The following is a 16,000-nucleotide window of genomic DNA, read 5'->3' on the forward strand; positions in this document are numbered from 1 at the left end:
AACTGGCCTCAGTGCCCCTGGGCTGTGGAGGGGGAAAAAAAAATCAACAGGGTTCCATTCCTGATTGGCTCCTGCTGGAATGTCCACCTGTGTGGACACCTCCTAACAGGATCAGCCTTGGCTTTGTTGCTCCCTGTCCGCCATGATCAATTAGCCTGCCGCCCTCCTTTTCCAGGGTTGTGCATGAGAAATGAGAGTTGTAGCAGTGCAAATTTTACCCCCCCCCCACCTCCCCTAAACTACAAGTTTCATGGGCTAATATGCTACTTATTTGCATGTGTATTAATTTACCGCATGTAAAACATTTTCAAAAGTTTCTGAGAGACTTATGAAGGCAATTCTCTTTTAGATTTTTCTTTCTGTTCAGTAACTTCTTGAAGTTCCCCCAATAATATCATTAACACTGTTAATACAAGGCTTTTTTTGAGGTATGGGGCATGATTTTTCACCTTGTAGTTTTCTTTCTGCACAGAACACGGGATTCAGTTTTCTAGCTACTCAAAAAGAAAAAGCAACAAAGTTGTTTCATCTCAAATACAATGTAGCAGAAAATCACTATATCCGAGTCTCTAACAACAATGAAATCATTAATGACTGGGAAAAAGGTGTATGGAAAATGGAATCTGTGCATCGAAAAGTGGAAGAAGACTGGAAAATGGTATGCGTTTGCAGCAAGATTTGCTCAGATTTGTACATATCTTCTGTGAAGAGCTATTAAAAAGCCCTCATAGTTCCAGTAGGAATTCTAATAAATTTCCAACGAAAACTGGTTGGAATGGAAAGGGTACATCTTTTTAAAAAAAAAAATAGAAATAAGGTTGCCCCAATGGCTCAGCTAGTTGATGCAGTGGGTAGTTAAGCAGCACAAACCAGAAAGGTCCCGAGCTTGACTGTGATGACTTCTGATCAAATTGGACATTAACTGTCCAGGCTCACATGTGAATAATGGTCACCCATCAAGATATTAAAGGGTGCTTCAGTTGCTAGAAAGAGATCATTAATGAATCTTAGCATGACTTCTGGAAAAGAAGGTCCTGTCTCACCATCTTGGTTAAACATTTTGAGGAAGTTGCAGGATATTGGAAATCTTGATCATCTTGACTTTTTAAAAAGTCTTTAACAAAGTGCTGCACAAAAGGCTACTAAGCAAAGTTGAGTCTTGTGGGATTGGTGGGCAGATTTGTTCTTTTATTTCTATATTAAAATACTCCTGTTTTTTAAATGCTATGTTAAAGAGGAAAAGTAAACTTCAACCTCAACCATAAATGTTTACTTTTATTTACAAGTTCACTATGTGAACGTTACACTGAACTCATTATTCTGATACATAAATCTCAAGTTGAAAGACACTTGACCATTTACAGATGCGCACTGATTTGAGACTTAAATTATCACATTTTTAAGAGGCTGTTTATTTTTTATAACATCTGAATTGGTATAATTGCTGAAATATTGAGGCATATTAAAACAACATAGCAATTTAAAGATTATCTTTGTGTTATAATACAATGCTGCTTGTTCTCAACATTATGAAGCTATTTTTTTTAATCTACTACAGGCCTGTATAAATTTTTAACACAACATCTGCTTGAATGCCAAGAGCCCAACTTGGAAACCTTTGACTTAGCAGAGCTGTATTTGGAACTTTGTTTTCTGTAAATGATCCTTGTGGGTGTACAGCCTTGGCTGGGCTGTAGGAATGCTCGGTAGTTGCAGATGAATCATGATGTGAGCTTATTGTGCAAGAAATTGTTTTTCTAAATCCTTGAGGCACCTCAATGTTCCAATGTAACTAAAAATGAACAATACTTGCTTTATAAAATGGTCGTTTTAAAAGAATACTTGGACCTTTGTGCTCCCAATTGGTGTAGTGTGCTTGATTACTTTGCAATCCTTTGTTGTAGTGGGAACGTTTCAAACATGGAGTAGTTGTGTAATTGTTCTATAATGTGCATAGGGTGTGAACAAGAAAGCAGTTTCGCAGATGAGCCTGGCTGAGATCTGAAATTCATCATTGTGAGGATTGCAATGTGTATCATGTTTTTTTGTAATAGAATGTGTTGTCACACTATTTGTGGAAAGGGGCATATAATTTAGAGACTTAATGAACATTTCTAATGTTAATATAGGAAACCAGTTGTACATTTACCATTTATATTTCCCTTTTAATCCATTTTAAATAATTGTCACTTTCACCAAAGGAGTATCGAAGTTTTCAAATAGCACTTCATGAGAGTGTTGATTAGACCTCCCGTCATTTATAAACAAAAGGCAGTGGCATAGATCAGTGAAAAGATTTTTGAATTATTTGGCCATGCAGATGATGATACTTGTCACTCTAGTGCAGCTGAACGTATCATAGTATGACGAGGAGACGACGATTTGGCCCATCATGCCTGTGCCGGCTCTTTGAAAGAGCTATCCAATTAGTGCCATTTCCCTGCCCTGTAAATTTTTTCCCTTCAAGTATTTATCCAATTCCCTTTTGAAAGTTACTATTGAGTCTGCTTCTACCACCCTTTCAGGCAGTGCATTCCAGACCATTACAATTCGCTTCGTAAAAAAATGTTTCCTCACGTCGCTGCTGGCTCTTTTGCCGATCATCTTACATCTGTCCCCTCCAGTTACTGATCCTCTGCTACTGGGAATAGTTTCTCCTTATTTACTCCATCAAAACCGTTCACGATTTTGAACACCTCTATCAAATCTCCCTTTAACTTTCTCTGTTCTGAGGAGCACTACCCTAGCTTCTCCAGTCTCTCCACATAACTGTGGATCCTTGCATCGCAGGTACCATTCTAGTAAGTCTCTTCTGCACCCTCTTTAAGACCTTGCCATCTTTCCTAAAATGTGGTGCCCAGAATTTAACCAGTGTTTTATAAAGGTTTAGCCTAACTTTCTTGCTTTTCTATTCTATGCTTTTATTAATAAAGCCCATGATCCCATATGTTTTTTAAACTGCCTTCTCAACTTGTCCTGCCACCTTCAAAGATACACACCCAGGTCTCTCTGTTCCTGCACTCTCTTTAAAATTGTACAATTTAGTTTATATTGCCTCTTCTCATTCTTCCTACCAAAATGTATCACTTCACACTTCTCTGTGTTAAATTTCATCTGCCATGTGTCTGCCCATTTCACCAGTCTGTCTATGTCCTCCTGAAGTCTGTTACTATCCTTCACATTGTTTACTACATTTCCGAGTTTCGTGTCATCTGCAAACTTTGAAATTATACCCAAATCCAGGTCATTAAGATATATATCAAAAAGAGCAGTGGTCCTAATACTGACCCTGGGGAACACCACTGTATACTTCCCTCCAGTCTGAAAAACAACCGTTCACCATTACTCTCTGCTTTCTATCCTTTAGCAATTTTGTATCCACGCTGCCACTGTCCCTTTAATCCCATGGGCTTTAATTTTGCTAACAAGTCTATTATGTGGTACTTTATCAAATGCCTTTTGAAAGTCCATATACACAATATCAACCACACTACGCTTATCAACCCTCTGTTATTTCATCAAAGAACTCAATCAAGTTAGTCAAACACGATTTTCCTTTAACAAATCTGTGCTGACTTTCACTTATTAGCTCATACTTTTCCAAGTGCCAATTAATTTTGTCCCGGCTTATTGTCTCAAAGTTTCCCCACCACTGGTGTTATGCTGACTGGCCTGTAATTGCCAGGTTTATCTTTCTCCCCTTTTTTGAACAGGGGTGTAACATTTGCAATCCTCCTGTCCTCTGGCACCATTCCCATATCTAAGGAGGATTGGAAGATTGTGGCCAGAACCTCTGCAATTTCCACCCTTACTTCCCTCAGTAACCTCGGATGCATTCCATCTGGACCGGGTGACATTTCTACTTTGCGCACTGCCAATCTTTTAAGTACCTCTTCTTTTTATGTATTTTTATCCTATCCAATACTGCTACTGCCTCCTTCTTTACTGCTACACTGGCAGCATCCTCTTCTTTAGTGAAGATGAATGCGAAGTATTCATTTAGTACCTCAGCTATGCCCTCTCCCTCCACAAGAAAATCTCCTTTTTTTTAGTCCCTAATCGGTCCCAACCTTCCTCTAATTAACCTTCTACTATTTATATGTTTATAAAAGACTTTTAAGTTCCCTTTTATGTTAGCTGCTAATCTCTTCTCATACTTTCTCTTTGCCCCTTTTATTCCCTTTTTTAGATCTCCTCTGTACTTTTTGTATTCAGCTCGATTGTTCCTTGTCCTTTTCCATAACTATTCTAAACCTAATATTGTGATCACTGTTCCCCAAATGCTGCCCCACTGAAACATGCTCCACCTGCCCCACTTCATTCCCCAGAACTAGATCCAGCACTGCTTCATTCCTTGTTGGGCTAGAAACACATTGATCAAGAAAGTTCTCTTGTACACATTTCAGGAATTCCTCCCCTGCTTTGCCCTTTACACTGTTACTATCTCAGTCTGTATTGGGATAATTGAAGTCCCCCATTGTCACTACTCTATAGTTCTTGCATCTTTCTGTAATTTGCCTGCAAATTTGTTCTTCTACTTCCCACTATTTGGTGGCCTATAGTATACTCCCAGTAGCGTAATTGCTCCTCTATTATTCCTTAATTCTAGCCAAATAGATTCTGTCTTTGACTCCCTAATTTTTTTTTAGAATATAAATATGATCAGATTTGTTGTAGAAAAGTTTTACTGTATACAACTTGATGCAGAATAAGTTTATCATTTTTTTCTTGAATAGGTCTACATTGCTCGCACAGAAGGATCATCATCTGCCAAAGTCAGTTGGAAATTTGAATGTGGTTCAGTGGGTCTAAGGATTGACAATGTTTCCATTCGATCCAGCAGCCAGACATTTCAAACTGGAGAAGTTCGATGGCATCTAAATTCAAACTTAATCAGCGTAGATCTAAATGGAGGTATTATTGAATTTGACAATCTTTTCCCTTGATAAACACATAATTTAGGGATAAAAATCAGTACGTATTATGATCTTAATTATTACACATTTTTCTTTAAATTAGATCAAGACACTCATTCATTCCCTAATTTTAATGGATCCACCGAATTAATTTTGGAAGCTGAGCTAAGTGGTGGACAAGGAGATGTTGCATGGCAGCACACCCAACTCTTCAGACAAAGTTTAAATGATTGTCAGGAGTATCCCATGGAGATCGTAATAACTCTTAAGGACATTTAGATTAAGTGTGAATATCAATAGCATGAACAGAAGTTTTCAAATGACTCAAACCATGTATTTTTTTTATATTAATGTATTCATAGAACAGACATTTGCACTAAATATTTTCAGTACCATACTTTTGGATGCAGTTGAGATTTTCATTGAATCTTTTTTGGAGACTGTGACAGGAGCACTTGTGCACCATGGAGAATATCAGTAAAATATAAGATAGCTTTGCTTTCTTGTACCATATGACAAATAAAGATTGATTACTTGTGCTTTGTACAGTGTTCTCAATGTGTTGCAAAATATTCATTATGTTGTAGAAAGCTTCTCAAACTAAAAATGCCTACAGCATAAATTGGCTGCCACATTTACCCACAAGTGACAACATTTCAAAATTTCACAAGTAATTCGTTGGATGTTGAGTGTGTTTGAATGTCTTCAGAACACGGATTAGGTGCTATATAAAGGCAGGTTTTTAATTAGTCTTATTTTAAATGACTATTAAACTAACATACTTCAATAACTTTTATGGGTTTAAAAATAATAAAAAAGATTGGATAGACTGGGGACCTTAGCAGAGGGGTCAGTGACCAAGGGGCATAAATTTAAAGTAATTGGTAGAAGGATTAGAGGGGAGCTGAGGAGAATTTTTTTTTTACCCAGAGGGTGGTAGGGGTCAGGAACTCACTGCCTGAAAGGGTGGTAGAGGTAGAAGCCATCACCTACAGGGCTACAGACCAAGTGCTGGAAAGTGGGATTAAGCTGGAAACCTCTTTTACGGCCGGCACGGACGAATGGCCTCCTTCTGTGCCGTAACTTTCTATGACTCTAATATAACTAATGCTGGATATTATATTTTTGGGTCTGCTGGATTTTTTTTATGGGTTCAGCATCTCAGAGCCTTTGCTCCATATGACCTGGACTGTACATTTACCTGTCCATTGTCTAGGTAATTTGCAGTAAGACTAGGGGTCAAACAGAAAATCTCCCATGACCTTCCTTCACTTTGGAAGGTGGCAGAATAAACATCTTACTAGACCATGCCTTGGGCTAAATACTGCCAATTTTATTAAACAGTAACTGGATAAGTGTTGCTTTCCCCATTCAGATTTGATGTTTGTGAGTGCTGTAAATATTGTGCTGCATTTATTCCTAATGTGTTAGCTCAATGGCATTCCTGTTTTGCTAACCACAGTGATGTTCAATGATCATTTTGTACCTATTCACTCTTCACTCAGAGGGTGGTGAACCTGTGGAATTCTCTACCACAGAAGGCAGTGGAGGCCAAGTCATTAGATGTATTCAAGAAGGAGATAGATATATTTCTTAATGCTAAAGGGATATGGGGAAAAGCGGGAACAGGGTACTGAGTTAGACGATCAGCCGTGACCATTTTGAATGGCAGAGCAGGGCCGAATGGCCTACTTTTGCTCCTATTTTCTATGTTTCTATGCAGGGCAATACTTCTTTGTAATAGACATGCATTTTAGTCAGAAGTTGAATGCAATCACAATAGGGGATTCGTAGAATCATAGGAATTTATGGTACAGAAAGAGGCCATTTGGCCCATTGTGTCTGTGCCAGTTGAAAAAGAGCTTTCCAGACTAATCCCACTTTTCAGCTCTTGGTCCGTAGCCTTGTAGGTTACGGCACTTCAAGTGCACATCTAAATGCAACGAGGGTTTCTGCCTTACCACCCTTTCAGGCAGTGAGATCCAGAAACCTACCTCCCTTTGGGTGAAAAAAAATGTCCTCAGCTCCCCTCTAATCCTTCTACCAATTACTTTAAATCTATGCCCCCTTGTTATTGACCCCTCTGCTAAGGGCAATAGATCCTTCCTATCCACTCTAGTCAGAATCTAGACAGGATTGTAGTCAGAATACACAAAAAATATAGCCATGTATGAGTGGTTTCTCGGGATAGTAGCCTCCATCTCAAGTAGGCAACTGGGTATTCCTTCTCTCTCCCTCACAAATCATACCCAGAACACTAACTAGGCTGTGCTGCAAATGTTGCAGGATTCATCTAGTGCAAGTGAAAATGCAAGAGAATCTTTTAGCTCAGCTGAGATTCAATGCTGCCAGACAGATCCAGCAAATGACGACAAATTGATGACTCCATTGCAGCTCTCTAATTTTCTGCAGAATCCAGTTTCTGATTTTTGGTTCAAAGTTCTTCAATAAAGTGTCCATAAGTGTCACCACAATGTTTTTCACCACCCCTCCATCTTTTATTGTGCCAGAATCCAAGCAGCTTTGTAACTGGTAAAGATGTATTACGAAGATTAGAGAAATTGTTTCAGAACTGTTTCTTGATTAAAAGTTGATTCCAGTTGAGAAATTTCATGCATTTTTTTCTGCAAACCAATTCTAAACTTTGACAAATTCAGAATGTACATTTTCAAAATGTTTCTTCAAGTTACCCACGTTATTCTCAGCAAATTACTTTGCACAAAAGGCAAAATGACTTCATTTTCCGCAATTGTAAATTGAATTTACGTCCATTCTCGACCCTTTTTGACTCGAGACTCCACTGGCGCATCAGACAGTGCTCCAAAAGAAGAATTCACAGAAATGGTGTTATTTCTCGTTTACTTTATCCAAATCTATAAAATTGTTTATTTTACTTCACAAGGTACACCAGTCCTGCACCTGTACTCCATTCAGATGTGGTTGGATACTGCTTGCCCTTTGCCTTGACTTGGCCTGTTGGAGCTGCTCATTATTGGAATAGCTTGCTTTCTTCTGCTGGCCTGGAGCAGTTATTCCGATTGGTCGAGCTAGCCATGATGACCACTCCCCAATCCATGCAATGGTGCTGGTATTTCCATGGTGCTGAAGTCTGGTGTTCTCACCATGCTGAACATCATTTTAGCAGATAACCAATAAGCAGTAACCAAGGAAGTAAAGCACTGATAACGATCAGAAAACACTCTCACACTGCTTATCATCTTACCATGTTATCAACAAACGCACAAAAAAGTTAAAATTATGCATGCATATTCTGTGCAAATATGAGTATTGCGATTACATGCCCGATGATGGTGTCTATTACTCATTTTTTAATCAAATGCAATTTGTCACATATGGATTCCCAATTCACCCTGTGTGGCTAACATTGTCAACACTGGGATAGGCGAATAAAGTAAAAAGGATGAATGGATATTGGAACAGAGTGGGTAAATGCGATTAGGTCAATTTGGTCGCATACAGCGTAAACGCTGCACAGACTGGTTGGGCTGAATGGTCTGCTTCTGTGTTGTAACTGCTATGTACAACACTTAAACATTTTAAGTATGTTGTATTTCTCCTAACCTGACAGTAGGTAGCAAAGGTTTAAGTGAGATTATGTTTCTCAAAATTGCTAATTTGCATAATTTACAAGCAAAATAGTACAACTTACTTTTCTATAGCACTCTTCATGTAGAGAGACACCTCAAAGCATTTTACAGAGTGAAGGAAAAACAGGAATGGTGTGAAGGGATGGAGCTAAAAGTACAATTGATAAGATGCTTTTGGAAGGTGGCAAGGTCGGGAGATTTAGAGGGGGAATTCTAGAGAATAGAGGCATTACCCTCTTGATAGTAGAGCGGGTGACTGTGAGTAGAGTGGTAACAGAGGGGCAAAACCAAGAAGGGATTTGAAAGTGAGAATGAGAATCTTAAAATCAAATCACTGTGACATAGAGAGCCCTTGGAGTTGGGAAGGACAGTGGGGGCTGACTAGAGAGTGAGGAGTCCAGCCTTGAGGCAGTAACATCTTAGATTTGGATTGGGGAAAGGTAGGCAGTTTTATGAAGGTGAAAGAAAGTGGTCTTGGTAATGGAAAATATGTTGGGAAGGAAACTCGGGTTGGTATCAAGCAGAACTTGGAGGTGGCAGCTGGGGAGGCTGATGGGACACATGACACTTGGGTGCTGCCAGATGAAGAGGAAGTATTTGGATTTTCGCACATTATTACATAGAATCTACAGCACGGAAACAGGCCATTCAGCCCAACTGGTCTATGCTGGCGTTTACGCTCCACACAACTCCTCCCACCCCACCTTCATCTAACCCTATTAGTATATCCTTCTATTCCTTCCTCCAACGTGCTTATGTAGCTTCCCCTTAAATGCGTCTACACTATTCACCTCAACTACTTCTGGTCCCACATTCTAGCCACTCTTTAGGTAAAGATGTTTCTCCTGATTTCCCTATTTGGTTTATTGGTGACTATCTTGTATTTATGGCCCCCTAATTTTGGTCTCTGTAGGTAATTTCAGCTCATCCACATCTGAATGTTGGAGACTGGAGCATGGGATAGATGGGGAAGTGGAGACTAGAGGAGTCTTTGACATAAATGAAGAAACTGGCTTCCTGCTTCCCGATTATATCAATGAAGGGGAGCATATAAATGATGAAAAGGGAGCCAAGGTTAGCGTCCTGAAGTATATGGGAGATGGCTGTATGGGCTCCATTGGAGAAACTGTATAAATGTGCAATATACGTTAAAGATAATCAGTACAAACTCCTAGTATTCTTTGTGGAGGTGCGTTATAAAGAAATAAAGGTGTGAAGGGCCGGCACTCCCCACTAGCAACGCTCAACCAACTCCAGCGCCAATTGCCGCTGCTCTCCACCTCCGTCATCACTCGCGCAGCGGCACTACATTATAAAAAAGAGTCAACGACGTCACACCGGAACGGCCTCCTCGATTGGTGGCTCTGTTAGCCAGTTGAAGACGGAAGCAGGCGATTGGATAAGGCGGCCGGCTGTCCGTCTGCCTGCCTGGAGCCGGACTGAGCGAGCGAGGGACTGACTGAGTGACGGGGACGCGGACTCGGATGTCAGCTTCCTCCCGCTCCTATTGTTTAGGGTCGGTGCGTGAGCGCGCGCGGGCAGCGGCTGAGCGCGAGCCGACCGTTTAAGTATTAAATTAACGGCTGGCCCGCCATGAGATTTTGAACGCTCTTTTAACATTTTATGATACTCCATTTTATTCTGAAGAGGCGGCAGCGGCAGAGTGCTTTAAATACGGGTATTTTGTTTACGTGTTTGTAGATTCTCGGTCTCGGCTCCGGCTCCGAAGACGACGACGAAGAAGAGGGAAAAATAAAGCGGGCCGTTTCCCCTCCATTCCCGCACCTCCCCTGCTGAAAGTCCACATACGACCTCCGGGTTTCTTTAAAACACCAGCGGCGGCGGCGGCGGCACATTGAGGAGGAGACACGCCGCCTCCGGGCCGGATCCCGGCGCAGGCAAACAAACGGGAGGCCGCCCCGGTACAGGAGGAGCCGCCGTCCATCACATTTTATAAATTCTAGTGTTTAAACAGGGGGGGGGGGGGCTTCACGGACCTGCGGGGAGAGCGAGCGGGCGGGCGGCCGGGCGTCATCGATGTGACGGCGGCGGGTTGGAACAGCCGACGGTTTGGAGGAGCCGGTAGCCCCGGAGAGCGAGAGGATTTAAATCACATTTAAACTGCAACTGACACGCGCACCCACCTACCCGCGGCAGAGGGAGGGGAGCCTTCGGAAAGATGTCCAAGGGAGACGGAGAGTCCGGAGGTTTGACCTGGGTGGTAAGTGTCCGGTGTGAGGAAAGGCATTTAACGGGGGGAGGGGGGTCGATCCGTCCGTTCCCCCCCCCCCCCCCCCTGCCCCTGTCGGGAGATGAAGCGGATGTGTGTGTGAAACCACCTGGGTGTTCTCTACCCTAGGTAGCCATCACTGCAAGGCGCAGCCTGCTCATCAGGCCGACCAGTGGTCTTTATTTAAAGTCTGGGACGGATGGATGCAGGGACTGTTTCAAAACCGCTTCTGTGTCAATTTGTCATCACCGTTTTTGTACTCCTGGATTTTAAAAAAAAATTGAACCTTCATAAGTGGGTAAAGTTTCTATGCCGAGTTTGTGATTCTAATGTAGAGTCGAAAGTTATTTTTTTACTGTGTTGAGATCGACACTGTTTCCATCATCCTTATTAGATGAAACTGATTCCCTTCGTGTTAATGAGAGCTTGAAAACGATAGGGGAAGAAGTAAACTTTGATTGCAAAGACCGAACTACTTTTGCAATTCAAGATTTTTTTTATATTTGAGACCTTCAGAAAATGTAGATGACATTAACTTTAAAACCTTCTAAAACAAAAGTTGTATTCTATTAAGTTGCAACATTTTCTTTAGGTTAGTCCCCACTACATTCCTATTTATGCAATATACATCTTGAATTGTGCTATATATGAAATATGGTGCTCCTTTTTCACAACTCTTAATTTCTTTCATGTAATTTCAACTTTACAATCCATTCTTGACTTTTTAGTTTGCAACTTCACTGTATTCAGCAGTCTGGGTGATCATGCTTTTAATTTTCTTTTACATTTTCATATTTAAATTACTGAAGTAATGAATCGGTACTGATATCTAACCTTTATTTGACAGTGGAGTTAGACATGTTCCTTATTTAACAAAAGTGTAGATATTACGAGTCAAGGATTGCAGGTCTCTGGAACTATGGATAAGAGAGAACATGTCGTTGTCTATTAGTTTTTCAGATGACGATCTGGTTACCAGGCTTTAGACAACTTCCATTGCAGATTGAATTTCAATATCCTTCAGTTGCACATTGCCATTGCATAACCCATGGAGGTGCAACTGGTTTTTAAAAAAAAATGACCTAAGTAAGGGACAGGGCAGGAAAAGAGAGGCAAATGTCCATTGCGATGAATACCCCTTTTGTATTATGGAACTACTTCAAGTAGAAATGGCACTAATTGGCAGATGCTTTTGATGGTATGAAGTTTGCACTTTTTATGTTACATGGTGGATGCTACGGCACTGCCAGCAATAAACTGTACAGGTTCATTGCTTAAAAGTTCTGAATGCTGACTTTCATTTTTGGGCATTTATAGGGGACCATAGTATAGTGGTAGTTGTTCCTACTACATCTGGTTCCTCACTGGATTATTGCCTCCAGTTTCCCCATTTTATTTTGGATGCTGTGTACATTGCTGTACAGGCAGTTTAATTAATCTTTAATTCTTTTTACTTTTTTTAACAGTCCTTTTATACTTCTGTTATATAACTGTATTTATTCCTTGACCATTTATGTAATCTTTATTCTGTATCCTGGTCTGACCTTTACACTCATCTCCAGTTTTTTTTTATCCCTAAAATGTTGTGATGCTTCAGAATGACTATTACTCCAAGGTTTTAATTATGCTTCACCCCATTGAAATTAATTTATTGGAAGGAGGCTGTAAATATGAAAAATACACACACAATTGGTAGTCTTTAGAGGTTATTTCTTTTTGCGCACAAAGCACTAGGATCTTAGTTGGTGACCCATCATGTCTCCTTTTATTAGCTCTTTGATAAGAATAAGTGCAGATGAAAAGTAAATTTTACTTTGATATAAAATGCACTCATCTGCCCTATAATGTTGCTACTCAGCTGCAAAATAGTTCACTGAGGACATAGCTCCCAGGTTTAATTCCCAGTCCTTTTTAACTTGTTTTATGGTAGCTGGGATAGCCCTGCCTCCTAATTGCATTCACTGGCCACCTTTTTGCTAGAGAGCAAGAGGAGGCAACAGCTCTGAATATCAACATTCCACAGCTGAGTTGGCTATGCTTGGAGGCCCAAAGGCATATGGAGCAGAAAGTCTACTAAGGATTTGGGAGGGAGGAGAAAGGAGCCCTGACTTGCATAATTGTGTACCACAGATAAATAAATACTCTGCAGCAGGGCTGTTATTGACATTATTCCTGAGTATTTGTTTAAAAAGTACAGATCTGTGTAACTGAGGAATGAGCGAGTTATGGTTGAACTCCTTGTTGGTCCTCATAACACTTCTAAGGTTCAATATTCAAACGTGATTTCAGTGGAAAGCAAAGAGGATGTTAGAAGCAGGTACCAAGACTCATTGTGGATGCCTGTCTTGATCAGGAGGGCACCCGCTAAGTAAATTGTTTTGTTTTTTAAATCCACACCTCATTCTTTCAGACTGCAGTGGCCTTGTATTCAAATATTCATTTTAAAATTAATATTCACAATATGAACAAAACTTACCTCCAATTGTTTTTCTGTTGCACACTTCTTTTCCCCTTCTCCCCCCAAAAAGTTGCACTATGACCTTATCTCTGGAGTGGTGCTTTCAGGCAGTTGTGCCTCTGCTGCCTAATCATCTTTGCTGTTGAGTAAGGAAAGGCAGAGCTTTGTGCATGGAATACTGCTCCAGATTCTTGCCTGCCAGTGAAAAGTCTAATGATGGAACTTAGAGGATTGTCAGCTGTATTCATTTAATGGTGCAGTATGCTACCTGAGCTTTTCTTAAAATGGGAGGAAAGTCTAGGGGATTGCCTCTTGTTCAAAATGCTTCCTCTTTCTGACCAAGATACTCACTTAATGTCTACTCAAAGAAAAATTGTCATTTTTTAAAAAAAGTTTCTTGCCTCAGCAGAGACCCACTTTTTCCTTGCCTCTAGAAGCCCAGACGGCCCCCATTAATTGCAACTGAGGGGTCAGACTTTGGACTAACTATGGGGGTAATTTGGTGCTGCCTGGCCTTGATAAAACAGGCCAATGTCTGGGTACACTGAAAAGTTGGCGCGTTTTTCCTCGGTAGGAAATTCAGTAAAATATTGTCACGTGCATTGTTCTAATGCATGGAATAACCTTCAGATCTGGCAAATTTCTGAATAGCTAACTTCACATATATTGCTAAATGGTGAAAAAATAGAATTAATTCTTTCGCCATTTGAAATTGACTGTGGTAGCAATCCTGTACAAACAATGTTTAATTTGTTTTTGAACAGGAATTTGTCTGAATCTAGATTGCAGAGCAATATCATAAGAGCTGTTTACATTTAATCTTTACCTCCACATTTATCCTTGGCACGAATTGCAAAAATCCATGCAAAATATCAGTGGTGAGGCAGTACAAACTGCTTCTCCTGCTTGTGGAATTCTTTCACATAGTGTCACCTGGAATTGTCTCTAGTGTGCAGAGGTTTGAACTCGGTCAATCATCACTTGCTGAGTGGGGTTGCTGGAGCATGGATTAGGCACTGGTTATTCTGGTACAATTTCTCCCAGTCTTTCTGGGCTCTCGACCACTGGGATTGGCTTTGTGAAATGTATGCCTGTGTTAGAATTATCTGGCAGCATCCTGTTACACTACTGAAAATAATACAAAGTGAAAGAACATGTTCTACTTCAAACCCAAAGTATCCACTCCCTCCCCACCCCCGCCCCCTTCCAGTTTAAGTCATTCCATATGGAATGTTGAGATTAAATGATGGTCCGATGTGCCTATGGTCATGGATCCAGATGGTTATTTTTATGCAGTAAATGTAAGTAGGTTAACCAAAAATAGATTTCACTTTTTTCTGGATTTTTTCCAAAGATTTCTTGTTTTTCCTGATCCTTTGGAAAATTTCATGACCCCTTGTCTCCAAATATTTCACAATGACAACTACTTAAGCATAATTTTAGGGCAAGAATGGTCAGTCTCAGCCGAGATGGACCTTGCAAAGTCTCTCCTCATTTGGTACCCAAATTGGTAAAACTGTCTCACGTGCTAGTCCAGTGAAATACTCCCATAAACCAGCCTGACATTTTTGTACTCACTTCTATGAGCCAACATTCCAGACCTCTTCATTACCATCCCTAGGGTATGTCCTGACGCACAAGATGTGGGAGCACAGTAGTCAGGTAAAAGTTGTTCTGGGAGTTCCCAACATTGATTCTGGAATCTCTGAAACTTCCATAACAACTTGCATTTATATAGCGCCTTTAACATAGTAAAACGTTCCAAGGCGCTTCACAGGAGCGTTATCAAACAAAATTTGACACTGATCCACATAAAGATAATTAGGACAGGTGACCAAAAGCTTGGTCAAAGAGGTAAATTTTAAGGACTGTCTTAAAGGAGGAGATGAGAGAGGTTTATGGGAGCATTCCAGAGCTTAGGGCCTTGGCAGCTGAAGGCACAGCTGGCAATGGTGAAGCAATGAAAATCGGGGATACTCAAGCTACCAGAATTGGAGGAGCGCAGAGGTCTTGGAGGAGGTTACAGAGATGGGGAGGGGCGAGGTCATGGAGGGATTTGAAAATGAAAATAACAATTTTTAAATCGAGGCATTGCCACACTGGGACCTGATGTATTTCAGCAAGCACAGGTGTAATGGGACTTGGTGCAAGTTAGGATACGGGCAGCAGAATTTTGGATGAGCTCAAGTTAACGAAGGGCGCAAGGTAGGAGGCTGGCCAGGAGATCATTGGTTGATTATGGGACCACTTAACTGCTGCAGGCAGCCTCATTCCAATCAGTCAGAGCAAAGCTCTAGCCCTACCACATACAGTTGACAATGGTGGTGGACAACCAGGCTACCTGAATGTCCCTAACCTCAACGATGGTGGAGCCCAACACGTGAGTGCAAGAGACAAGGTTGAAGTATTTGCAGTTGTCTTCAGCCAAAGGTGCCAAGTGGACAATCCTACTTGGTCTCTTGATGAGGCTCCTGTCATTATTGATGCCAGTGTTAAGCCAGAGCAGAGGTGAGAGTAGCTGTCCTTGTCATCAAAGCAGCATTTGAATGAGTGTGACTTCCAAGTTGCTGTAGAAAAACTGAGACCAGTTGGAGTCAAAGGGAAACCCCTCCAGTACCTGGAGTCACACCTGTCGCAAAGACGTTTGTGTTTGACCAATGCCTAACGTTGCAGCCCGGGACATTGGAGACAGGAGTTCCTTTAGGAAGCATTCTTGGCACAACCATCTTCAGTTACTTCATCAATGACCGTCCCTCCATCATAAGGTCAGGAGTGGCCCTATTTTCTG

General features: G+C 41.0%; 2 protein-coding genes across 4 annotated transcripts in view; both read left to right on the forward strand.

Annotated features, from left to right (window-relative positions):
* Nucleotides 1-5,455, forward strand: part of ngly1 (N-glycanase 1) — a 44,054-nt gene extending 38,599 nt beyond the window's left edge. For both annotated transcript variants that reach the window (XM_068002839.1, XM_068002846.1), the window contains exons 10-12: nucleotides 473-658; nucleotides 4,737-4,914; nucleotides 5,020-5,455. In XM_068002839.1, coding sequence (XP_067858940.1) covers nucleotides 473-658; nucleotides 4,737-4,914; nucleotides 5,020-5,195 — 540 coding nt within the window. In that variant the 3' untranslated portion in view covers nucleotides 5,196-5,455. The remainder of the gene's footprint in view (nucleotides 1-472; nucleotides 659-4,736; nucleotides 4,915-5,019) is intronic.
* Nucleotides 5,456-9,956: 4,501 nt separating this feature from the next.
* Nucleotides 9,957-16,000, forward strand: part of top2b (DNA topoisomerase II beta) — a 159,172-nt gene continuing 153,128 nt past the window's right edge. The window contains exons 1-2 of one of the 2 annotated variants that reach the window (XM_068002898.1): nucleotides 9,957-10,044; nucleotides 10,226-10,745. In XM_068002898.1, coding sequence (XP_067858999.1) covers nucleotides 10,704-10,745 — 42 coding nt within the window. In that variant the 5' untranslated portion in view covers nucleotides 9,957-10,044; nucleotides 10,226-10,703. The remainder of the gene's footprint in view (nucleotides 10,045-10,225; nucleotides 10,746-16,000) is intronic. The other variant, XM_068002906.1, reaches the window with a different exon arrangement.

Source organism: Heptranchias perlo, chromosome 2 (assembly GCF_035084215.1).
Source record: "Heptranchias perlo isolate sHepPer1 chromosome 2, sHepPer1.hap1, whole genome shotgun sequence".
In the NCBI taxonomy this organism is placed as follows: domain Eukaryota; kingdom Metazoa; phylum Chordata; class Chondrichthyes; order Hexanchiformes; family Hexanchidae; genus Heptranchias; species Heptranchias perlo.